The 25,718-nt window shown below is 40.6% G+C and overlaps 2 protein-coding genes across 8 annotated transcripts in view; both read left to right on the top strand.

Annotated features, from left to right (window-relative positions):
• LOC137631735 (band 4.1-like protein 4) overlaps positions 1 to 25,718 on the top strand; it is a 773,040-nt gene that overhangs the window by 320,188 nt on the left and 427,134 nt on the right. The window lies entirely within an intron of this gene.
• The window catches only part of LOC137631739 (differentially expressed in FDCP 8 homolog), a 222,534-nt gene that overhangs the window by 39,451 nt on the left and 157,365 nt on the right, over positions 1 to 25,718 (top strand). For all 3 annotated transcript variants that reach the window (XM_068363646.1, XM_068363644.1, XM_068363645.1), the window contains exons 2-4: positions 5,432 to 5,639; positions 8,134 to 8,224; positions 23,986 to 24,126. In XM_068363646.1, coding sequence (XP_068219747.1) covers positions 5,432 to 5,639; positions 8,134 to 8,224; positions 23,986 to 24,126 — 440 coding nt within the window. The remainder of the gene's footprint in view (positions 1 to 5,431; positions 5,640 to 8,133; positions 8,225 to 23,985; positions 24,127 to 25,718) is intronic.

The raw sequence follows: 25,718 nt of genomic DNA, 5'->3' as shown, positions 1-25,718 counted from the left end.
TATCATAAGACGAGAGAGACGTTGTTTCTCCTCGCCATCCGTAGGCTTTTCGCATAAGAAACCTGTCACAAGGTTTCGGAGCCCTTAAGCGAAAGTCAGTCCTTTCAGGACAGGTCCAGCGTCCTGGTTACAGCCATTAGGACAGCTCTGACCCTATGCAGTCATCGGATAACTGCTCGCCGCCTAACAAAAGCGTAACACAGACTCCGAGAGTCTTTTTTTGTAGGCAAAGTGTTGCGGTCACAGACGTTACCCTCGTCTATTACCACAACCATTTCCGTTGATCCTTAAGGGGTTGTATGGCAAAACATGCAGGATATGCTTGCCTCCCTTATGGAAGACTATTCTGCCGATTAGTCCGTTGAGTCTAGCCGTTTATCTCATCAATATCCTGGCTTTCAGCCAACCTAACGTTCCTTTGTGCTTACTGTTGACGTTGGCGTAGCTTAGTCACGTCAGTCAGGTTGTTTAGAACCACACTCGATGCGGTCTCGTGTGGTTTTTCAGCCGCATTTGGACGTTAGGCCACTGGCTGATGCTCCTGTTGACGTTCAAGACGTTCACTAACAATCGGAGTTGACTTGTTTTGACGCTGTGCGTCAACCTCCGCATTCTAGAGTTGTTTTGACTGCTCAGTCTAGGCAGTCGAAGCAGTCTCGAGTGGACGCTGTGCGTCCTCACGCACCTGTTGTGGTTGACAGTTCAGTTGTTGACAGTTCACAGACTGTCAAGCAGTTACATGACGTTGCGTTCTGGTCCGCTAATAATGCACCAGTAAGAGACTCAGCTTTTATCGGACAAGGTTCCTGTAGATGAGGAAGTTGCTGTTCTCCCTCCTACTGATATTCCCTTGAGGACTCTGTCAGATGGAGAGGAGCCTTAAGCTGCTTAGCCGCCTATGGACTTTAATTAAATCATGATGATTTTTTTAAGGATCTTCGTCCGGATCTTTTTGTAACTGCTGCTCCTCGTTCGCCTAAACGTCAGAGCTTACACTAGGCCTAGCTACTTCGAAGCCGTTGTTTTTAGGCTAGTGAGTGCTCTCTCGCTCTCCTATAGAGCGTTACGTTGGCTAGGCGACTGGTTTTTCACCAGGAGGAGTTTGGGGGATACAGCCTTTGCTTTCCCTTCTTTTAAACTGGTTTATAGAGCGAGAGTCTGATATGACACGAGAGAAGTTCTCGGCTTGGGAGTTCATGCCTCTGCCCAGATAGACTTCTCAATTCTGGTAGACTCTCCCTGGCGCCTAGCCAGGAGACGCTCCAAGTTGTTTATAGGTCAACTTCACAGCTGTTGTCGAGCTTTTGAAGTTTTGCTGTACTATTATGTCACGCATAACAAGGCTTTCAAGGATGGTAAACGGTTCCGCCTCAGTCGCTAACCCCGTCTGTTGCCACACCTGCTCCCGTAGACCCTAAATGGGCTTTGCTGCAAGACATGCAGTCCAAGCTTGCGTCCTTGATAGAGGACTTAAATGCGGAGAAGAACCTTCTGGCCAACAACCTTCCAACCGGTCGGTTGTGCGCCCTGTTGACGCTGAGGTAACCTACTCGCGTCTGCCAGTTGAGGTGGTTACTCCACCGATGCGACCCAGTGTGGGTTGCCAGCCGCACGTTGACATTAAGCGACGCTCGGAGGTGGTTTTTGACGTTCAGGACGTTCAACAACCAGCAGAGGTGACTTGTTTTGACGCAGTGCGTCAACCTCAGCAACCCGGTAGGGTGTTGACTGCACAACCCAAACGGTCTAGACAGTCTCGGGTTGGCGCTGTGCTTCCTCGCGCACTCATGGTTGTTGACAGTTCACAGACTGTGCAGCAGTTCCATGATATTGCGTCCGGCTCCGTCACGCATCCACCAGTGCGACCGGATTCAGCGAGCCAGACGTTACCCACTCCGTTGCCGTTTCCTCATCAGTTTCGGATGAGGAACCCTCTGATGAGGACGTTGCTGAACAACAAGACGATCAGCCCCCAGCCCTGCTATCCATCCAGAAGATGCTGAAGAAGGAACGCTGCTCAGTCAGGCTGTGGATGAGTCTGGTAGGGACACTGTCATCCGTGGATCAATTTGTGTCACTAGGAAGACTACACCTCCGTCCTCTTCAATACCATCTAGCTTTTCACTGGAAAAAGGACAAGACGCTAGAAGCGGTCTCGATCCCGGTTTCCGAAAAGATAAAGTCTTGTCTGACTTGGTAAAAGGACAATACCAACCTAAGAGAGGGTCTTCCCCTGGCTGTTCAGACTCCCAACCACGTTCTCTTCTCGGACGCATCGGACGTAGGCTGGGGTGCGACATTAGACGGTCGGGAATGCTCGGGGATATGGAACTCGAGTCAAAGGACAATGCATTTCAACTGCAAGGAGCTACTGGCAGTACGTCTGGCCTGGAAAAGCTTCAGGTCTCTCCTTCAAGGCAAAGTGGTGGAGGTGAACTCGGACAACACCACGGATTTGGCGTACATCTCCAAGCAAGGAGGGACCTACTCTCTGACGTTGTACGAGATCGCAAGGGACCTCCTCACCTGGTCAAAAGGTCTAGACATATCACTAGTAACGAGGTTCATCCAAGGCAACTTGAATGTCATGGCAGATTGTCTCAGTCGGAAGGGACAAATAATTCCAACAGAATGGACCCTCCACAAGGATGTATGCAAGAGACTTTGGGCCACCTGGGGCCAGCCAACCATAGATCTCTTCGCAACCTCGATGACCAAGAGGCTCCCAATATTTTGCTCACCAATCCCGGACCCAGCAGCAGTTCATATAGATGCCTTTCTCCTAGATTGGTCACATCTAGATCTATATGCATTCCCTCCGTTCAAGATTGTCAACAAGGTACTGCAGAAGTTCGCCTCTCACGAAGGGACAAGGTTGACGCTAGTTGCTTCCCTCTGGCCCGCGAGAGAATGGTTCACAGAGGTACTTCGATGGCTAGTAGACGTTCCCAGAACACTTCCCCTAAGGGTGGACCTTCTACGTCAGCCACACGTAAAGAAGGTACACCAAGGCCTCCACGCTCTTCGTCTGACTGCCTTCAGACTATCGAAAGACTCTCGAGAGCTAGAGGCTTTTCGAAGGAGGCAGCCAGAGCGATTGCTAGAGCAAGGAGAACATCCACCCTTAGAGTCTACCAATCGAAGTGGGAAATCTTCCGAAACTGGTGCAAGTCAGTATCCGTATCCTCGACCAGTACCTCTGTAACTCAAATAGCTGACTTCCTCTTATATCTGAGGAAAGAACGATCTCTTTCAGCTTCCTCTATCAAGGGTTACAGAAGCATGTTGGCATCAGTCTTCTGTCACAGAGGCTTAGGTCTTTCCAACAATAAAGATCTACAGGACCTCCTTAAGTCTTTTGAGACCACGAAGGAGCGTCGTTTGGTTACACCTGGTTGGAATTTAGACATGGTACTAAGATTCCTTATGTCAGACAGGTTTGAACCGCTACAATCAGCCTCCCTGAAAGATCTCACCTTAAAGACTCTTTTCCTGGTATGCTTAGCCACAGCTAAAAGAGTCAGTGAGATTCATGCCTTCAGCAAGAACATCGGATTCTCATCCAAAACGGCTACATGTTCTACAACTTTGTTTTCTAGCCAAAACGAGCTGCCTTCTCGGCCTTGGCCAATATCGTTCGATATTCCAAACTTATCGTATGGTTGGAAATGAACTAGAAAGAGTCTTATGCCCTGTAAGAGCTCTTAAATTCTATTTAAAACGAACTAAACCTTTACGAGGCCCGTCTGAAGCTTTATGGTGTTCAGTTAAGAAACCATCTTTGCCTATGTCAAAGAATGCTTTATCCTATTTTATCAGACTGTTAATACGAGAAGCTCATTCCCATTTGAATGAGGAAGACCAAGCTTTGCTGAAGGTAAGGACACACGAAGTTAGAGCTGTCGCAACTTCCGTGGCCTTTAAACAAAATAGATCTCTGCAAAGTATAATTGACGCAACCTATTGGAAAAGCAAGTCAGTGTTCGCGTCTTTTTATCTTAAGAATGTCCAGTCTCTTTACGAGAACTGCTACACTCTGGGACCATTCGTAGCAACGAGTGCAGTAGTGGGTGAGGGCTCAACCACTACAATTCCCTAATTCCATAACCTTTTTAATCTTTCTCTTTAAATGTTTTATTATTGTTTTTGGGTTGTCCGGAAGGCTAAGAAGCCTTTCGGATCCTACTTGATTTGGCAGGTGGTCAAAGTCATTTCTTGAGAAGCGCCTAGATTAGAGGTTTTGATGAGGTCCTGTTGTATGGGTTGCAACCCTTGATACTTCAGCTCCTAGGGGTCGCTCAGCATCCTAAGAGGATCGCGAGGCTCCGTAAGGAAGACGTACTTAAAAAGGCAGAGTAATTGTTCAAGTCGACTTCCTTACCAGGTACTTATTTATTTTATGTTTGTTATTTTGAATAACTGCTAAAATGAAATAAAAAATCCTTAGCTCATAATAATGTAAACAATTATTGCTGGTCTCTACCCACCCCCCTGGGTGTGAATCAGCTTGTATAATCACCGGCTAAGTTTAATATTGAAAAATGTTATTTTTATAATAAAATAAATTTTTGAATATACTTACCCGGTGATTATATATTAAAGGACCCTCCCTTCCTCCCCAATAGAGACCCAGTGGACCGAGGAGAAAATTGAGTTCTGTGTTTACATTGAGTACTGAGTACCTGCCCGACAGATGGCGCTGTTGATGTACACCCCCTACCTGTATAGCGATCGCTGGCGGATTTTTAACGTAGAGTTTTCTGTCGAGCAACAGAGTTGCAGCTTATATAATCACCGGGTAAGTATATTCAAAAATTTATTTTATTTTAAAAATAACATTTTTTGATAAAAACTATTTGTATTTTGATACTTTGGTAGACTTTAACAACTTCGGTATGATGAGAGTCAGCTTTGTAGGTCTTGTGAATATATGAGTGCAGTATCCGCTTATTTGTCTGTCTCGCAGTAGCATGGATAATTACCAGAGGGGAGGGTAAAGGGGATGTGAAATAGTTTTTATTCCAAGGATAAGAAGTTCAGGTTTTTTAGTTACTACCCTTGTGTCTCACAGGTATGAAAATTAAATTTTATAATTCTAAATCTGTTTTTTCATAATCTGACCTTCATTATACTATCATATTTATCCTAGTTCTCCAGACTTACAGGAGTAAGTAAGGAATGTTTATTGTGTTTTGAGGAAGTGTCTAGCATAATGGAGAAAGCTTTTGTAGTGAAGACACAGGCAATTAACAGATATTTTAGTTTTATTAGAGAACGATTTAAGTATTCTTTTAGAAACTCGCCTCTTAGCAAACTTTTTTAGCTATAAGGAATAAGGTAAAAAAATAGGTTTGTGTTGATGAAACAAAAATTATCTACCATCAGTACTTTCCATAATGTTTGAAAATGATTATGTTGTATTGCCTCTCAGGAATGGGGGATGTTGTTCAAAATGTGTCATATGGAGTAGGAGGAGCTGTTCATGAAGTCACCTCTGGAGTTAAACGATTGCTTACTTCCCCACCAAATACTTTGGATGACCTAGAAGAGGATATGGATGAAGATGAACACCCTGGTGTTCTTCCACCCACTCCACGAAATGCCACGTCACCCTATCTAGATCATCCTCAAAGTGACCAGTAAGTTAGGTTGTATTTGTTTTAAAGGAAACCCATCAGTTGACATTTGCCTATCTTGTGGCCAAGAGCCCTTTTTAGACATCCAATTATGGAGAACAGTAACATTCCCACTTCATTAGTCAGGTATCTGGGTAGGTCAGTACCTATAGTGGTGTTTACTCTTTTCTCTCTTTGATGTGTCTATCAAATTTTATTTTGTATTTCAACCTATTTCTCATAAATTTTGTTATTCAGATTTACCTCAGTTTTTTCTTAAAAGACTGGATATTGCAGTCATATAAAGTTCTCTTAGGTATTTTTAGTTACTATTGTCACCTGATGTAAGTATGCCTGTTATCCCTTAAGCAACCGTAATTCATCCTTACCATGAATGTTAGCAATCATAGGTGTTAGTTTTTTGTAAATTAATACCAGAGTTTTTAGAATTAGAAATGAGTTTTGATGAAGGACAAATATGTGATTGGTGAGGTACTGTGTGGTCTCCAAGGACTTGACTGTATCTATAGTACTGGTCCAAGTCCCTTGGTGTGGTAATTGGCAAAATTGCAGGTTGGTCAAAGGGGAAAGATTACCCTTCTTATCAGAGAGTCTTTATTTGGTAAGCTGTATAATCAGCCTTGAAATAAAAAAAAAAAACTCATAATCCCTTTTTTCATCATCTTGCTTACAAAGGAGTTGAGTTCCATAATTCTGGTCTGATAAAAGTTGTGGCATGAAGGATGTTTTAACCAACTGAGATCTCTTGAGATTATGCTCTTCTCCCCCAGGGGAAAAGTTCCAATGTTCCCAATTCGAAATCTCTCTGCTCTCTGTGACCTACCAGCCCCACTGTTTTCTTTGGAATATCTTTAGTAGCCTCCCCTTGCTTTATAAACAAAGTTTGACTGCCTAAAGAAACCTATCTGTAGGCTAAGGCATGGGATGAGAAATAGGAGCTAGCCTCTTTTCCGATTGCATTTGAGCCTGGTTCAGCATTGTAAAAGGAGGCATACTTCTTTCTTAAGAAAGTCGAAAACAGGTCTTCCATTTTTCCGGAAGTGAAGTGGTCATTATCTCTGCATTGGCTTTGACATGTTGATTAGGGTTTGAGGAAGAAGGCTTAGACTTCCAATCATCAGCAGCATTAACCCCAGAAAGCAAAGGCATTGTCTCCCGGCCAGATTTATGGCCTGGTGCTGCTCTCTCCCTGGCAATATACAGTAGGTCCGATTAAGCATACACTTACAAAATAAACTTGTTTTATTCTTATTAAAGACCTGTTCAGCATGGTAATCCTTCCTTAATTATATCAGCTAACATATTAGGATACACGCTTGCCGCTTTCTCATCACCAGTGGTAGCTTCACCTTGAACTTTTGGGTGTTGATAATAAACCACTTGAACCAACCCCTACTAGCCACAAATGTTTCACTATTACTCTCTTCCTACTTTTTACATCTGAACTCCTCAAACAATTATTCTTCTTTCTCTTGAATTAACAGAAGTCTCACTGGAATTACTGGTTGACAATGGCCATGCAACCAAAGAACTAACAGTTGCTCCATTTCAATATTAAGGCCACTGCAGCTTCATGATTACTTGTACTGTCGATTTCATAGGAGCAGATCCCATCACATCCTCAGAGTTACAATCTTTAACTTTGGTAATCATCTTGACAATTGAGCAGCTTGGTTGGAGTATGCAGCTGATGATTTTCATTGTTTCTTCCCTTCTTTGTCCATTTTCCAATGTCTAATTTCTTTTCTATGGTTATGGTTTTCCTTTTCTTTGAAGTACTGTCATCTTTATCTGCCTTATACTTGGGAGCAGCCATAATGAAAGGCTATAAGTTACCAAAAAAGTTTCTGTAAAAAGCACAGGGAACAGCAATCCAGAAGTGTATGCTAGCAGAAACCGAGTGACTGTGTTCTTTTCTTTGGTGCCACGTTATGCCATTTACTTTTGTTTCTAATAGGCACACTATTCTTCTGTCATAATCATAAAAAAATTTCCACTTATATGTATTGTATATACGATGCAAATGTCTGAAGCTGAAACATGGTTTTCTTAATAATTTCTTGTAGATGCATTATATCCATAAAACATTTTATGTCAATACTTTCATAACTGGATGACTTACAGTAAGTTCTTTTATTCAATTGCCAAATGTATAACATTCATATACTTGTATATAATATGCAATAGTATATGCCATCTATACTGATGCAGGAGAGGAATTTTATGAAAGTATTTGTATGGCACTGACATATGAGCAAATGTCAAATTAGTTTTATTTTGTCTCATGGTTTATAATGCTTTATATTTATCACTGAATATTTAAAATGCAGGTTAAAACTCATCCCCCCCCCCAATATATTACCACTTGCATTGACCAATGATCACAAATGTTCTCAGGGTTTATCACTTTGTTGGGATAAACATGTTTTGTTGATTAGACAAATCTTTGTCCGCTCTTACTCGAGTGGTATGGTAATTAGACATTTTGCAATTTCAGAAGCCCAGGAACAGATTCAGAAATGGCTGCTGAAGAAGCTGCTATCAATGCTGAACTAGGAATAAATGAAGATCATTTTTGCCGTCCTGAGGTTAGTAGTTTTATTACAGCCGAATTTAGCTCATACACGCAGCATATTTTTTAAGCAATTCATCACCTTTCCCAAGAATTTCCAAAGCTAGATAAGATTTTGTTAACTCTTGTTAGTGAATTTATTAATTGTACTGTATATACAGTATATCCAGACTTGCTTATTACTTTTCTTGAACTTGAAAAATAATAAATTAATGGTACAAACTTAGTACAGGCTCCTGATTTAAAAATCCAAAGCAGATGCATGGAATGTTAGCCTTGTTAGAATTATAGTTAGATGCTTAGCTAGATTTTACTTGTGAGAGATTTCATTTTAGAAATGATGAATAAGTAGATAGTTGTGTGTCAGGAAGCATCATGTATGTGTTTTATATTTTTATTGTAGAAAAGCATTTGTCAGCACTTGATAATGCAGTATATCTAGAAAACTTCCTGAAACTCATTGGCTATCCATTCTTTAATTAAGAGCTTTAGGTAAAATGAAAGATGACATATGATTTCTACCAAAGATGTATGTAAAATCCTTGTTCCTTCTGGTAAGACACACTGGTAGATAAGTTGGTTGTGTAAGCAGTCACCACTATTTTGATTTCTCATGTGTGGTTTAGCTGTGTACTCGGTCAGCCACCTTTCTTTGTGTTGAAATTTTTATTTTTTAAGCTTTTCTGGAACTTTTTTTATCAGAACCTACTTTGTTGCCCGATTATGGAATTTTTGAGGGGCCAAATACTTTGCTCGAGTTTATTCCTCGTATAGTTGCTCATCAGGCTATACCAGTTCCCAATGCAGAGCATATGCCTGTATCTAATAAACTTCTTTCTTTGAGACAGGTCTTGACTGTTTCTTTTTGGAGTATAGACTTTGCCAGATAGCTATTCAGAGCATGTAATTGTTTCTGACATGTTAGTTACATGCTAAAAACTATCCCACACTGAGAAGTATAAGCACGCTCAACTTTTGGTCTCATACTGAATGTTGCTACTTCTGACCCAAAGAAGACATCATCATTAAAGGCTGATCACCTTTTTCCCCCTCAACCTGGTCAGCCCATGAAAGGGGATTGGGGGAGGAAGGAAGAAGTGAATGCTGAAATTGGCTTTCCCCTCTTACAACTGCCACGAGTGGGGAAGATGCCTGTTAAGACTTTGATCAGAGGGACTCTTACATGGGACAGAAAACTGGGGGACAGAAGTCCTCCGGGACAGATACCACCTGCCTTTCATCAATTCTTGCCATTCTCTCATACACACTGAGGACGGTCCAGACCTACCGTCAGATATTGCCAGAAACTCTTTCCATAGTGACAAAGGTGAAGGGGATGGAATAAGAATGCCCTCGAGGTCATCAGAGACAGTTATCCGGTCTCCTTCAGTCGACTCTTCTTGATAGAGAAGTCAATGTATGGCTGGAGACCAGTCATCACTCTTTCTTTGTTGAACAAGTTTGTCCCCTAATACCATTCAAGCAGTGTATGGTCCGTCATAAGAAATAAAAACTTCATGCTTCTGTGGACCTGAAGAATACAGTACATCCTTGTGGATACTAATCCTTTGATCCTACAGGAAGTATCTCCACTCTTTTCATCAGGAGAGTAGTGTACCAGCTCAAAGTTCTGTGCTTTGAACTTTCTACTGCTCCCTAAAGTGTTCATGCTTGGCTCTACTTGAGAGCACTTGAATGGAACTCCACTGATTAGGTATCTTGACGATTGGCAAATTCTATCCTCCTCCAGGAGTCAATTGCTTAAGGAATAAGAAAGTTTTCTTTCCTTTTGCCATGATCTATGGTTCTTGGTCAATTTGGAAGAGTTCAAGTGGATTCCCTAGCAGAGGATGGTGTATCGGAGAATACGGTGATATAGCAGCAGTAATAGTTTTTCCATCGGGCGATCGTAGCGGCAGGATTTTGGAGGCAGGATTCATGCACATGCAAGAGCTTCCGGATCCAGAGCAGTAACGTGTTCTGGACTTCTGAAGTTAGATCCTCATGGGTGTCTTCACCAGCGATCACTCCATCGTATCTAAAGCGTCACTAGATAGCAACCAGCCAATTACAGTAGTTAGAATTTGGATGTTTTACTAAGGTATTTAACACATCTTCACTTTGAACCTCTGGATTAAAGGCCATTTAAGTATTTGACTTTTTTCTACTATATATATCTTAGCCCTAGCAAGAGTCAAAATAGTCAGTAACTTATAGGCTATCTCTATTTTAGTTGGATTCAACTGTGAAAAGATGCATTTATTAAAGTTTTGCTGAATTTCAAAGCTAAATAAGGAAGAAGTGGTCTTATACTTATCACATCTCTCTTCTCAAGGAGGTGTTGCAATTGTACTTGAAGAGGTTTAAGCAGAACAGAGGGTAGGTTAAAAAAATCCTTTTGGTGACATATGTAATATTACAAGACCACTTTCAACAAACGCTATGCCCTTTTATAAGAATATTGTAGATGGCCATAAACAGTTGGTTGAAACTTTTTTACCAGATTTGAAAGGGAAACTTCGTAATATTTGAACTTTAACAGGAATTTATCTTTGGAGAAAGTTTTAAATACAGCATAGTGACATTGCTACTCTGTATTTGCTAATTATTATTTGGAAGAAGTCAACTTTAATTTTAGTAAATCCAGTAGTATACCCTTGGCTCAGTAGGGCAGAAGGGGAGATTTTAAGATAAGGTTTTCTGTTTAAATTTTAGCCTAATGTATTGAATTAAGGAACTGAAAAACAATTTTGGTAGCATTTCAGTGCGCAGTCTCGACTTGAATACAAATTTAAATTTAGATATAGATTTGAGTTTAGGTCATTACTATCAATGGCTATCCTCATTCAGATGGTATGCAGATGGGGGATATTTGACCATAATTTGGTTCCTACCTAATTTTAAACATGATACAAATGATCGGCTTTGGTATGAAACTTTGTTCAACTCATCAAGATTTGAGGGAATCTATAAGATATACCTTGACATCCACATACCTAATGCAAGGTGTTTATTTGCATTTACTTTAGCAAGTGAAAGGATATTAGGATTCAGACTACCAGTTTGTTCTGTTTCATAATCTAGTTGTCTAATACTGTAGAGGGACTAGGAATGCAGCAATGTATTGGTGTGGCAGCAGTAGGTTCTAAAGTAATTGAATAATTCGAGGCTGTGAGAGGCCATTGAATCTGTACTGCACTGCAAACTTTTAGAACCCTTACTGAAAGAAACACTGTTAACACAAATATCGCTTGAAAAAGAGCTGGATAGAATCTAGCGCCAAAGAGTTCCTGTGAAAGACAATGCCATGGGAAGTGAAGGATTGGTAGACCAACCTGCCTTTGTGTCTCTGTCCTGCTCTTCCACTGACTCATGGGCACGTGGGGTTATCGCTCTCCTGCCTGCCACACTGTTTGGCTTGATTACCCTTCTCTATTACCATACATGATTACAATCCTCCTATGAACAATGGGCATAGGTTGAAGATGATCTCCCTTATCATTACCCAATCCAACCTGCTTGGTGGACCTACATTAGACTCATTACTCCCATCGGACTCGCCGAAGTCAAGTTCGTTGTCGAAATCATTTCCAAATGAATTTATTTTACGGCTCTTTGAGGCCTGTTTCTCTCATAGAATAAGGTTATAGCCCGGGAGGTCGTGGCAAAATATGTTGTAGCTTGGGAGGTTGAGGGGAGCAAGGTTGTACCTTGGGAGATCGAGATAAGCGAGGCCCCAACCTGGGATGGTAAGGGTTGTTCCTGGGGCAAACAAAGCCATTGACAGCACAGACAGGCCTTACACTATTAACAACAGCAGCACTTGTCTTCATTCCCCCACCAAGCTATCGTAATTCGTGAGCATCTTTTATTCGCTAGAGTAACCACTAAATTCATCTTAATATTCTGGTAAATCTCGCCTTCACAAAATTACTTTCCAAAGCAATGAAGATGTAGACCCCTCCGTATCAATTTCTCCGTCTTCGTTGAATAAAATTCCATGAAATTTGCTGGCTCTTATTTTATCCATATGCTTCACCATCACTTTTTTCTTATCAGAAAGTATTCAAATGTATCCTTAAAGTCTTAATAATACTTTGTACCAATAAAAATGCAATAGTTCTTCACAAATGCTCTTCTTTATCTAAAGAAAAGATTTATGCGAGAGCACTCCAAAAAGTGTTAAACGTGGTCAAACCACAGGATGAACTGAATTTTTTATGGAGGCTTACAGCACATATGTTACTGCTATCACTTTTCTTTTTGCGTTTTCTGTTAGGTCAAAGATCTACAAAGATAATGTGTCTCGTTTTCATAGGTTGACTCATGAATTTACGGTGATTTTTCCCAAAAGTCACACCATTGCATTATTGGATCACCAGAGAGCTATGTACACAGAATCACCTATTGTTTGATTGATACATGGCAAGATCATAAGATTTTCTTCATTGAACGTGCACCCTTGGTTTAGTTAGGAACCTCTGACAAATTTGTGGTAGTCCCTGATTAGGCACCTTTTGCCACTGTAGAAGGTGGCTCCTTCAGTCATTCCAGATTTTAGTTTGTAAGGTTGTGGCTCTGTTTTAACCAAGCCATGTGTTAGAAGCTGAGTTAATTCTCCTCTTCTTGAAGGTATTGATTTACTATATAATGAACTCATTAAGTCATTGGTATAGAGTGAACCTGCTACATCTTCAGCCAACAAGACTTTGTAGGTTGTAGGACAAGTGATAGAATATTGACTTGAGTTAATGGTGGCCTATTAGCTCCACTATGAAAAAGAAAAGGCCACAGGTGTGTTGTCTAACAACTAGATAACAGTGACTCACTTGAGGAATCATAGTGGCACAAGCTATGGAAGTGTGATGCCTGATGGTATGCTTCTTTTTGTCGGTAGAGTCAGGCAATGTCATCATAGTTCTAAGGTTTGTAGTAAGAATGCACAATATAACAGCTTATATTCCCAACTGGGCAAAGTAGGGCCTGCCATGTGAGTTATCATTGAATCTGGATCTCTGTTCTTTACTGTTCAGTGGAGCTAGACATAACAGCTTGGAAGATGAATGAAAGGCCTCTTCCTTGGGATAGTTCAGTCAAGCTGGACATATAAGTCTGGAAGATAGATGTGATGCATCATCCATGAAGTCAATTTCTTTGTTTAAAATACAGATTCACTTATTGTTTTAATGTAGATATTAATTGTGCTACAAAAATTTAGTTATAAATATTAATATCCAGGTCATTGCCTAAAATATTAGTCAAGATTTAAAAGACATGAAAAAACTAGCAATGTGAAGTGAAAGGAGAAGAAATTATTTGTTGTTGAGAATGAAGGAACCATATAGAAGTTGTTAAAGTTGTTAACTTTGGTAAAAATTCTGTTTTTTTCATGAAGTACCTACATATTTGTCAACATATATAGAGCAAATAGAGGGCATATACGGAGAGTTTCAATTGTACTGTAGCACTGCATGGAACTGAAGTCACTGATCTACATCTTGTTGCTAACTTCCTCTTTGGTAAAGATTTAGACCTCTGCGTGTTGGTTGATCAGTTATTTTCAATATTAAACTTACCCGATGATCATATAGCTGTCAGCTCTGCTGCCCGACAGAAAAACCTACGGGCGGAATACGCCAGCGATCGCTATACAGGTGGGGGTGTACATCAACAGCGCCATCTGTCAAGTAGGTACTCAAGTACTCGATGTCAACAAAGAACCAATTTTCTCTCTGTCGTGCCACTGGCAAGACCTACTAAATACGCTGTTACTAACTGGATTTGTTTTCACAACTATTTGGTGAAGTACACTATTCCAGTTTTGAGCTTTCGCTATGCAGGGGTTTTTTCTTCATTTCAAAACTTGAACTCGTTTTGGATAGATTTTATTTTGGTGACAAAGAGAGTATGGACTCTCTTTCACTTTTAAATGGCCGACCCTTCCCTTAGACGGAAGTGTGTTTAGGTTTTTAGTAATTTTGCTTAACACGTTATAGATCTTTATATTTTATATCTCTCCGCCTTTATTAGGCCTCTTCGATTAACTTTCCTTTTATTATAAACATATAAAAATAAATTTTTATGTTTTGTTTATTTGCGACCTTTCCTTTTAGTAGGCGGTCCTAACTTGGAACCGAAGTTAATCAACGTTGAGCCCGTTATATCGTATTTAACCTTTAAAGAATTTAAAACTTTTTAAATTTAATGTTTTATGAAAGAATTTCTTTGATAGTCTCGTACTGTTTTCAAAGATGAACTAACGTTTAGTTTTTTAGTCTCGCAGTTGTTGACGTTCAGGACGTTCAACTTGCGCTCTATCGTTACGATAGAGAGAGAGTGTATCACGGTTTCACTTTGCAGTAAGAGTAAACCTATTCTAGCGTTTCGTTCATTCTTTCTTAGCTTAAATGGTTTAAATTCTAAATTAAAGGAACTTTTTATTTGGAAAACCTTTCAGTTTTTTCCTTTAGCAAATCACATGTTTTGACGATATATAATTGGGCTCTTCTCTCAGGTGCGAAATCTAGAGAGAAAGAGAGAGATAGAGACGGAGGGAGAGAGAGGAGATAAAACGTTTCGTTCAAGCGGGTAACGTTGTTCTCGTTTTACTCTCCTCCCTAGTCGCTGTAGGGGAAGAAGGTAAAACGTTTCTAGGGTTTTATTCTTGTTCCCAGGCTATGTGCGGTGAGAGATTGTAAACGTAGTTTATTTGATCTAGTGTTTAGTCTCTTTCCCAGCCACTGAATTCTTTATCTTTATATATGCTTTCTGTTGCATTATACGTCTGTTTTCGCAATTACTACCTTTTAATGAAGGGTAGGATTGCATGTTTCAGGTAGAAATCAGTAAAAGTTTCGATTTCAGTGAAATAAGTGCAAAACAGAAAATCAAAGTGATAAAGTGATATGCGCAAAGTGTTACAGTGTTGCGTCCGAGGGTTCGTCTGTTCGTGCCTGTTGTTCACCTAGTCCGGGACCTCTTGCAAGCTCCCAAGCCCAGGGGAGAAGTAATGTCGAACGACTTATGGGTTCCTCAGGCCTTGATCAGCGAACAGACGTTTTTCCCTCCGTGGTTTCGGGCATATCTACCCAAGATCGCCCCACCCACACAAAGACGAGAGAGCCCATTTACTTCTCGTCTGCGGAAGAGGTTTCTCGTAAGAAACCTTGGACCAAGGTCTCGCAGCTTATTAAGTGCAAGTCGGTCCCTTCCGCGCAAGTCCAACGGCCCAGGTGTAGCCACTGGGTCAGTTCGGACTCGCTGCAGTCATCCGACGACTGCACACCTCCCAAGAGAGGCAAGGTGGTACCGCAACAGGCAGTAACTCCGTATGTTGCCGCACCCGCTGTTTTAGACCCTCAGTCACAACGGACAGTAGCTCCGTCTGTTGCCGCTTTTGTAGACCCTGAGTGGTCTTTACTGCAGTCTATGCAGACTCAGTTAGCTGCGGTTATGCAGGAGTTTCGTGCGGAGAAGGTTAACGCTGCACCCGTTAGCCTACAACCTGCCACGGTTGTGCGCCCAGCGCACGCTGAGGCTGCCTGCTCCCACACTCCGGCTGCGGAGAGGTTGGCGCTGCACCCGTTAGCCTACAACCTGCCACGGTTGTGCGCCCAGCTCACGCTGAGGCTGCCTGCTCCCACACTCCGGCTGTGAGAGCTCCACCAACGATGCGCAGTCGACCCTGCCAGACGCATGTTGACGTTAGCCGACGTGCGGCACCCTCCGTTGACATGCGTGAGCTACCGCATCAGCAGTGGGAAGGTGCAGTCAAGCTGTCGTGTTTTGACGCGATGCGGCAGTCTCCGCAACCCACGGCAGTCCCCACCACGCACCACCACTCCGCTTTGGTTGTTGCCAGCTCTCAGACTGACCAGCAGCGGCATGATGTTGGATCCAGTGCAGCTACGCATGCACCCGTGCTGTATGTCCTCACGCACCTGTTGTGGTTGACAGTTCAGTTTTTGACAGTTCACAGACTGTCAAGCAGTTACATAACGTTGCCTTCTGGTCTGCTGCTAATGCACCAGTGCTGTATGTCCTCACGCACCTGTTGTGGTTGACAGTTCAGTTTTTGACAGTTCACAGACTGTCAAGCATTTACATAACGTTGCCTTCTGTTCTGCTGCTTATGCACCAGTGAGACCCTCACTGAGATAACCTAGCTTTTCTCGGACAAGGTTCCTGTGGATGAGAAAGTGCTGTTCTCCCTCCTACTGATATTCCTTTGAGGACTCTGTCTTTTGGAGAGGAGCCTTAAGCTGCTTAGCCTCCTATGGACTTTAATTAAAGCATAACAAGGCTTCCAGAGATGGTAAATGGTTCCGCTTCAGTAGCTAACCCCGTCTGTTGCCACACCTGCTCCCGTAGACCCTAATGGGCTTTGCTGCAAGACATGCAGTCCAAGCTTGTGTCCTTGATAGAGGACTTTTTACGGAGAAGAACCTTCTGGCCAACAACCTTCCTACCGGTTGGTTGTGCGCCCTGTTGACACTGAGGTATCCTACTCGCGTCCGCCAGTTGAGGTGGTTCCTCCACCGATGCGACCCAGTGTGGGTTGCCAGTCGCACGTTGACGTTAAGCGACGCTCGGAGGTGGTTGTTGACGTTCAGTGTGTCACTAGGAAGACGTTCAACAACCAGCAGAGGTGACTTGTTGTGACGCAGTGCGTCAACCTCAGCAACCCGGTAGGGTGTTGACTGCACAACCCAGACAGTCTAGACAGTTTCGGGTTGACGCTGTACTTCCTCGCGTCCCCATGGTTGACAGTTCACAGACTGTGCAGCAGTACCATGATATTGCGTCCGGCTCCGTCACGCATCCACCAGTGCGACCGGATTCAGCGAGTCAGACGTTGCCCACTCCGTTGCCGTTTCCTCATCAGTTTCGGATAAGGAACCCTCTGATGAGGACGTTGCTGAACTAGACGATCAACCCCCAGCCCTGCTATCCATCCAGAAGATGCTGAAGAAGGAACGCTGCCCTGTCAGGCTGTGGATGAGTCTGGTAAGGACACTGTCATCCGTGGTTCTTTTGTGTCACTTGGAAGACTACTCCTCCGTCCTCTTCTGTATCATCTAGATTTTCACTGGAAAAAGGACAAGACGCTAGAAGCGGTCTCGATCCCGGTTTCCGGAAAGATAAAGTCTGGTCTGACTTGGTGAAAGGACTTTATCAACCTTAGAAAGGGTCTTCCCCTGACTGTTCAGACTTCCAACCACGTTCTCTTCTCGGACGCATCGGACGTAGGCTGGGGTGCGACTTTAGGCGGTAGGGAATGCTCGGGATTATGGAACTCGAGTCAAAGGACAATGCATTTCAACTGCAAGAAGCTACTGGCAGTACGTCTGACCTGGAAAAGCTTCAGGTCTCTCCTTCAAGGCAAAGTGGTGGAGGTGAACTCGGACAACACCCGGCTTTGACGTACATCTCCAAGCAAGGAGGGACCTACTCTCTGACATGGTACGAGATCGCAAGGGACCTCCTCACCTGGTCAACAGGTCTAGACTTTTCACTAGTAACGAGGTTCATCCAAGGCAACTTGAATGTCATAGCAGATTGTCTCAGTAGGAAGGGACAAATAATTCCAACAGATTGGACCCTCCACAAGGATGTATGCAAGAGACTTTGGGCCACCTGGGGCCAGCCAACCATAGATCTCTTCGCAACCTCGATGACCAAGAGGCTCCCAATAGTTTGCTCATCTATCCCGGACCCAGCAGTAGTTCATATAGATGCCTTTCTACTAGATTGGTCACATCTAGATCTATATGCATTCCCTCCGTTCAAGATTGTCAACAAGGTACTGCAGAAGTTCGCCTCTCACGAAGGGACAAGGTTGACGCTAGTTGCTTCCCTCTGGCCCGCGAGAGAATAACTCACCGAGGTACTTCGATGGCTAGTAGACGTTCCCAGAACACTTCCCCTAAGGGTGGACCTTCTACGTCAGCCACGCGTAAAGAAGGTACACCAAGGCCTCCACGCTCTTCGTCTGACTGCCTTCAGATTATCGAAAGACTCTCGAGAGCTAGAGGCTTTTCGAAGGAGGCAACCAGAGCGTTTGCTAGAGCAAGGAGAACATCCACCCTTAGAATCTACCAATCGAAGTGGGAAATCTTCCGAAACTGGTGCAAGTCAGTATCCGTATCCTCGACCAGTACCTCTGTAACTCAAATAGCTGACTTTCTCTTATATCTGAGGAAAGAACGATCTCTTTCAGCTCCCACTATCAAGGGTTACAGAAGCATGTTGGCATCAGTCTTCCGTCACAGAGGCTTAGATCTTTCCAACAATAAAGATCTACAAGATCTCCTTAAGTCTTTTGAGACCACGAAGGAGCGTCGTTTGGTTACACCTGGTTGGAATTTAGACGTGATACTAAGATTCCTTATGTCAGACAGGTTCGAACCGCTTCAATCAGCCTCCCTGAAAGATCTCACCTTTAAGACTCTTTTCCTGATATGCTTAACCACAGCTAAAAGAGTCAGTGAGATTCATGCCTTCAGCAAGAACATCGGATTCTCATCCGAAACGGCTACATGTTTTACAACTTGGTTTTCTAGCCAAACACGACCTGCCTTCTCGGCCTTGACCAATATCGTTCGATATTCCAAACTTATCGCATGGTTTGAAATGAACTAGAAAGAGTATTATGTCCTGTAAGAGCTCTTAAGTTCTATTTAAAAACCTTTACGAGGCCCGTCTGAAGCTTTATGGTGTTCAGTTAAGAATCCATCTTTGCCTTTGTCAGAGAATTCTTTATCCTATTTTATCAGACTGTTAATACGAGAAGCTCATTCCCATCTGAATGAGGAAGACCAAGCTTTGCTGAAGGTAAGGACACACGAAGTTAGAGCTGTCGCAACTTCCGTGGCCTTTAAACAAAATAGATCTCTGCAAAGTATATTCGACGCAACCTATTGGAAAAGCAAATCAGTGTTCGCGTCTTTTATCTTAAGAATGTCCAGTCTCTTTACGAGACCTGCTACACTCTGGGACCATTCGTAGCAACGAGTGCAGTAGTGGTGAGGGCTCCACCACTACAATTCCCTAATTCCATAACCTTTTTAATCTTTCTCTTGAAATGTTTTATTATTGTTTTGGGTTGTCCGGAAGGCTAGGAAGCCTTTCGCATCCTACTTGATTTGGCGGGTGGTCAAAGTCATTTCTTGAGAAGCGCCTAGATTAGAGGTTTTGATGAGGACCTTTAGTATGGGTTGCAACCCTTCATACTTCAGCTCCTAGGAGTCGCTCAGCATCCTATGAGGATCGCGAGGCTCAGTAAGGAAGACGTACTTAAAAAGGCAGAGTAATTGTTCAAGTCGACTTCCTTACCAGGTACTTATTTATTTTATGTTTGTTATTTTGAATAACTGCTAAAATAAAATCAGGAATACTTAGCTCATAATAATGTCAACATGTAATGCTGGTCTCTACCCACCCCCCTGGGTGTGAATCAGCTATATGATCATCGGGTAAGTTTAATATTGAAAAATGTTATTTTCCTTAGTAAAATAAATTTTTGAATATACTTACCCGATGATCATAAATTAAAGGACCCACCCATCCTCCCCAATAGAGACCCAGTGGACAGAGGAGAAAATTGGTTCTTTGTTGACATCGAGTACTTGAGTACCTACTTGACAGATGGCGCTGTTGATGTACACCCCCACCTGTATAGCGATCGCTGGCGTATTCCGCCCGTAGGTTTTTCTGTCGGGCAGCAGAGCTGACAGCTATATGATCATCGGGTAAGTATATTCAAAAATTTATTTTACTAAGGAAAATAACATTTTTCTATACTTGTACAAAACATCGGGATGCCCAGGTTAAAAATTAGATAAAGTAACTCTTATCTTGACAAAGTGCCTCAAGTTGCTATCTAATGATGTGGGAAATTATAACCCTCTAAGTGGTATCTTTTTTAACACAGTATCCTAAAATATGTTTAGGTAAGCTAGGAAGAGTATTAAAATTTGAAAATGTTTGCTCATAATACTACTCTGGAAATTGTGTTAGATTACATTCAGGATTGATGAACACTAAATCATAAGCAAATAACTGAAATAGTTTGATGTTGCTACTCTATTTTACAAAAATCTGTACATTCTAGAAACTGCATTGAGATTTTTTTTGTCAAAGGATTTTACATCATATGTTCACCAAGGTTGAAAAAAAACATGATTTTTCTTTCGTAAGAATTTAAAAAAATCAATTCATTTGATTTAAATCTGATTTTATTTTTTTTTTTATTCAAATGATTATTTTTCAATAATACTTGTTTCCTGCTATGTATTATTTGTTTTAGTCTTATGATGGTTTTTCTGTTATTGAACTTGATCTATGTTAAATGAAACCATAGTTTGATAGACATTACTCAAGATTAGTTTTACTCTTAAAAACCAAAATTCATACTAATGATTTAATTGGAGCAGACAAGTTTTAGTAACAAAATATATAAATATAGAGAAAAACAAGCAAAACTGCAATAAAAAAATACAAATACATACATACATATACCAAAGGCACTTCCCCCAATTTTGGGGGGTAGCCGACATCAACAAATGAAACAAAACAAAAAAGGGGACCTCTACTCTCTACGTTCCTCCAGCCTAACCAGGGACTCAACCGAGTTCAGCTGGTACTGCTAGGGTGCCACAGCCCAACCTCCCACATTATCCACCACAGATGAAGCTTCATAATGCTGAATCCCCTACTGCTGCTACCTCCGCGGTCATCTAAGGCACCGAAGGAAGCAGCAGGGCCTACCGGAACTGCGTCACAATCGCTCTCCATGTGCGTACTATAATAGGAATGAAATTTGTAATTCCTATTACTGTTGTTAGAAATATCAAGACCTTTATAATTTGTGAAATTGCAACAACTTCAGTTCTTGAGGGGCCCGACCAGTATGCTAATATATTATTATTATTATTATTATTATTTGCTAAGCTACAACCCTACCTGGAAAAGCAAAATGCTATAAGCCCAGGGGCCCCAACAGGGAAAATAGCCCAGTAAGGAAAGGAAAGAAGGAAAAATAAAATATTTTAAGAAGAGTAACATTAAAATAAATATTTCCTATATAAACTATGAAAACTTTAACAAAACAAGAGGAAGAGAAATTAAATAGAATAGTGTGCCTGATTGTACCCTCAAGCAAGAGAACTCTAACCCAAGACAGTGGAAGACCATGGTACAGAGGCTATGGCACTACCCAAGACTAGAGAACAATGGTTTGATTTTGGAGTGTCCTTCTCCTAGAAGAGCTGCTTACCATAGCTAAAGAGTCTCTTCTACCCTTACTAAGAGGAAAGTAGCCACAGAACAAATACAGTGCAGTAGTTAACCCCTTGAGCGAAGAAGAATTGTTTAGTAACCTCAGTGTTGTCAGGTGTGTGAGGACAGAGGAGAATCTGTTAAGAATAGGCCAGACTATTCGGCGTATGTGTAGGCAAAGAGAAAGGACCGTAACCAAAGAGAAGGATCCAACGCAGTACTGCCTGGCCAGTCAAAGGACCCCATAACTCTCTGGCGGTAGTATTTCAACGGGCGGCTGGGGGTATAGGACGAAAAACTCAAAATCCTGAAAAAAATTCACTGAGCTTTGTATGGCAATGGAGAATTTGTATATGAAATATTTTGTCAAAATTCCTCTTACTTTCTTAGTACAGGGTAATTAGTAAAAGTAAGTCAATAAACCAAAAACATTGATCCCTACTAAAAAATGCAGATTCCATGAGTCACAAGACAGGAAGTTTTATGATTATACCCTTCAGTGCTAGCACAAACCTCATAGAGAGTACATGTTTGAATTTGTCCTCTGACATTCACTTTTTTTTACGTCTGATTTTCTTAGTTTCGGCATGAATTTCATCAGGCAAAAGAGGAAAAGACAATTTAAACATCTCGCTAACATAAGGAAGAAGAAAATTTATTCTAATAAGAGTTTAGAAGTGGGTAATATTGGTGATATTTGCGAAGTTAGTGAAGGAGAGAGAGAGAGTTATGGATGAAGGAGCGACCAGGAGCCTCACGAAGCAAGATATTGAGCATATGTATCTTCATTTATGATTAAATTGTGATAAATGACATTGTTTTGTTTTATTGATAACCTAAAAGGAACATAAAATTCATAATAATCATGATTTATTAATATTGTCTTTGTAAAAATACAAAGAAAAACTTTGAACACCCATATCTCAAAATTATACTTATTGACCTTCAAATTTTATCTTCTCCCTTAGTTTTAAAGATATGCCAAAGAGGAAAAGACAATTTTAACATCTCGCTATCATAAAGAAGAAGAAAATTTGCCGTAATAAGAGTTCAGAAGTGGGTCATATTGGCAATATTAGCGGAGTTAGTGAAGGAGAGAGAGAGAGTGTTGTGGATGAAGGAGTGACAAGGAACATGAAGATAAATAATATCTAAAAAAAGAACATGAAAGTCATAATAATCGTGATATATTAATATTGTCTTTGTAAAAATACAAAGGAAAACTGTGAACATCCATTTCTCAAAACTATACTTATTGACCTTCAAATTCTATCTTCTTCCTTAGTTTTAAAGATATAGCATTGAAATGTGGTATATATTATTAGAAAGACATTATAAAACAATAAAATAGAGCTCTTTTCCAATTTTTTTTTTCATATTCTTTTCTTATTTGTTTTCCCCTGATTTATATGGTTTATTTTTTTACCATAATGAAAAAAATTTATATCTAGCAGAAAAAATTACTTTTAGAAAAAAAAACCTATTTCTTTGGAGGTCTGCATCATGTCTATATAAGGTAGTAATCCCAGGTCTTAATATTAAGTATCAAGGGAAGAGCTAGAATTTAAAAAACACTAATTTTCAGGATATATCACGCTGGCATCGCAAAACTGAAGGTCAGAGGCAAAAATCCCATGTCCTGTAGTTTGGAGATGTCCTAAGTCACCTTATTAAGTGGTGTAAATGTCAAAGTCCTGTTCTTAAAAAACGGCATTAGCCGGCTGGCCCCCTTAGGAACAAGTTTACCCAATATGTTATAGTTAACAACTAGGATTTTGTTCATTTGTTGCAATATTCATAAATACTGTAGTTATTAGTGTAGGAAGTTTTCTCTTTTTCAAGGCAATTTCTGACAGTATATTTCATTTTGATTTAGATAATTTTTGACTGATTTAAATCAATTTAAATCACTTGATTTAAATCAAACCAACCCTGATGTTCATAGAATTGGTCACTAACAATTAGGAAATGATTGTACAGTTGATTTTGTTAGGAAAATCAGTTTTTATTTTGATTAAAGGTAGATTTTTCAGTATAATTTGAGTAGTTTAGTTGTCATTCTTGTGTGTCAAGTTTACCGTACAATTTGCTGTACTGTACTAAAATACTTCACATTATTACTTTATGATAGTATGTTGAGTTATTGATATATCTTTTTTATAATATCATCGATATTCAATTTTAAAACCAAACTGAGTGGTTGTTTAATTAAAGTTAACTCATTTTCCTGGGAAAAGATGTACTTTATTTCCTTACTCTGCTGTGTTCCACTGATAGCATAGTAAATTCATTTATATTTCTGAAGGTGATATTCTTAGATCTACAGTTATCTTTATATGAGGTGTATTATGAAAAATTTTGTATCTATGACAAATATTACCTCTACTGTATACAGTGTTTAATACCGTAGTTTGTAAACTGTTAGTGGTATTGAATAATGTACTAAAACATTGTGATGCCCATTGTTTACAAAATTTTCAAGTGTCTCCAATATTACAGGATGGTTATTTTGAACAGTCCGTAGATGAACTTGAGGCAAGTGTAGAGAAATGTAAAGCTTTAATTCTGCAGTGCGAAGAATCTAGTACAAGACGACGAGCTCTCGTTCACAAATTGATAAAACTTCGCTTGAGAATACAGGTATGTATGTATTTCTTTATTGTGAAGGAAGTTCAGATTAAAAATAGTTTAGTTGTTCAGAAAATTTTGAAAGTTTTTATCCAGAGCATGACAGGTTTAAGGTTATACAGTGGTATCTTATTTTACAATTTTGATTTATTTCAGGAGTAAGCTCGTGAACTGAAAAAAAAATTTATCATAAAAAATAAAGGAAAATCTCTTGAAATGTTCCACACATCCAAAAATACAGATACCTGTATTGTACACTCACTTTTTAAAGTTTGTGATGTTATAAATAAGAAATTATAACCCCTAATATAAAAAAAATGAATGCAAATAGTAATTCACTATAAAAATTAGAAATATTAACAAGTTAACTTGCACTTTGCCTCTGAGGAGAGTCATGGCAGGCATACGGGAGACGAGGGAGGAGGAGGAGGATGAGGGGTTTACTGCTTGGAAGGCGAATCTCCACCCATGAGAGTCTCAGGCGATAATATTGGGAGTTTTCACATTTAAACGGTGTTCAATATCACTATCTGCATCTCTTAATTTATGCTTTCTTGACAGTTAGTTGTCAATCAGTTTTGACAAGGAACCTATTTAGAGAAGACTGCTTTGTCATTCTCTCTTTAATTTCATCATCTCTTACTTCGCACTTCATATTCCTCAGCCATGTAGCCTTGGATCTTCCGATTCTTCTAGTGCCTTGTGGAGCCCAGTTGAACATTTGGTAAACTATTCCCTCTTGGGGAATGCAAAGAGCATGCCCAAACCTTCTGCATCTACCCCTCACTATGATCTCATCTACATATGACACTCATAATCTCTTTTATAGTTTAATTTCTAATCCTGTCCTGTCATTTAACTCCCAATATTCTTCCGAGGGCTTTGTTCTCAAATCTACAAAATCTGTTGGAGATTGTTTCATTGTCATACCATGACTCATGTCCATGTTGTAACACAGATCCCACCAAACTGATATATAGTCTGATTTTTTAATGTAATTTCATGTGATTTCCAAATTTTACTTAACCTAGCCATTGTCTGATTTGCTTTTTCCAATCTTTCATTAAACTCTAATTCTAAGGACCCTGTTCTTGAATGCTTAAATGATTCTACCTCATTAATCCTTTCTCCTTCCAATGATATTTCATCTTTCAGTCCATATTCCATTCTCATCATCTCTGTGTTTCTTCTATTTATCTTGAGCCCAATGAAAGATAAAAATGGATGGTTGTTGAAAGTAGAGGAGCCAAGGAAAAGGTGGTCTGAATATTATGAAAGGTTACTGAATGCTGAGGATAATAGGGAGGCAGATATAATTGTTGTTGCAGGTATTTAGGTGCCAGTGATGGGAGATGAAAATGAGAGATATTACAAGAGAGGAAGTGAAAAGAGTACTAGAGGAAACAAGAGCAGGAAAAGCACCTCATAGGGATGGTGAGAGGGCTGAGATGTTAAAGGAGGGGGGTGTGACTGTACTTGAATGCCTGGTGAGGTTATTTGATATATGTTTTATATTGTCAATGGTACCATTGGACTGGGTGTGTTCATGTATTGTTCTGCTAACAAAGGTAAGGTAGGTGTACATGAGTGTTGTAATTCAAGGG

This window comes from Palaemon carinicauda, chromosome 40 (assembly GCF_036898095.1).
Source record: "Palaemon carinicauda isolate YSFRI2023 chromosome 40, ASM3689809v2, whole genome shotgun sequence".
Lineage (NCBI taxonomy): Eukaryota > Metazoa > Arthropoda > Malacostraca > Decapoda > Palaemonidae > Palaemon > Palaemon carinicauda.
Note: the sequence above shows the minus strand (reverse complement) of the source record. Positions and strands in the feature narration are given on the sequence as shown.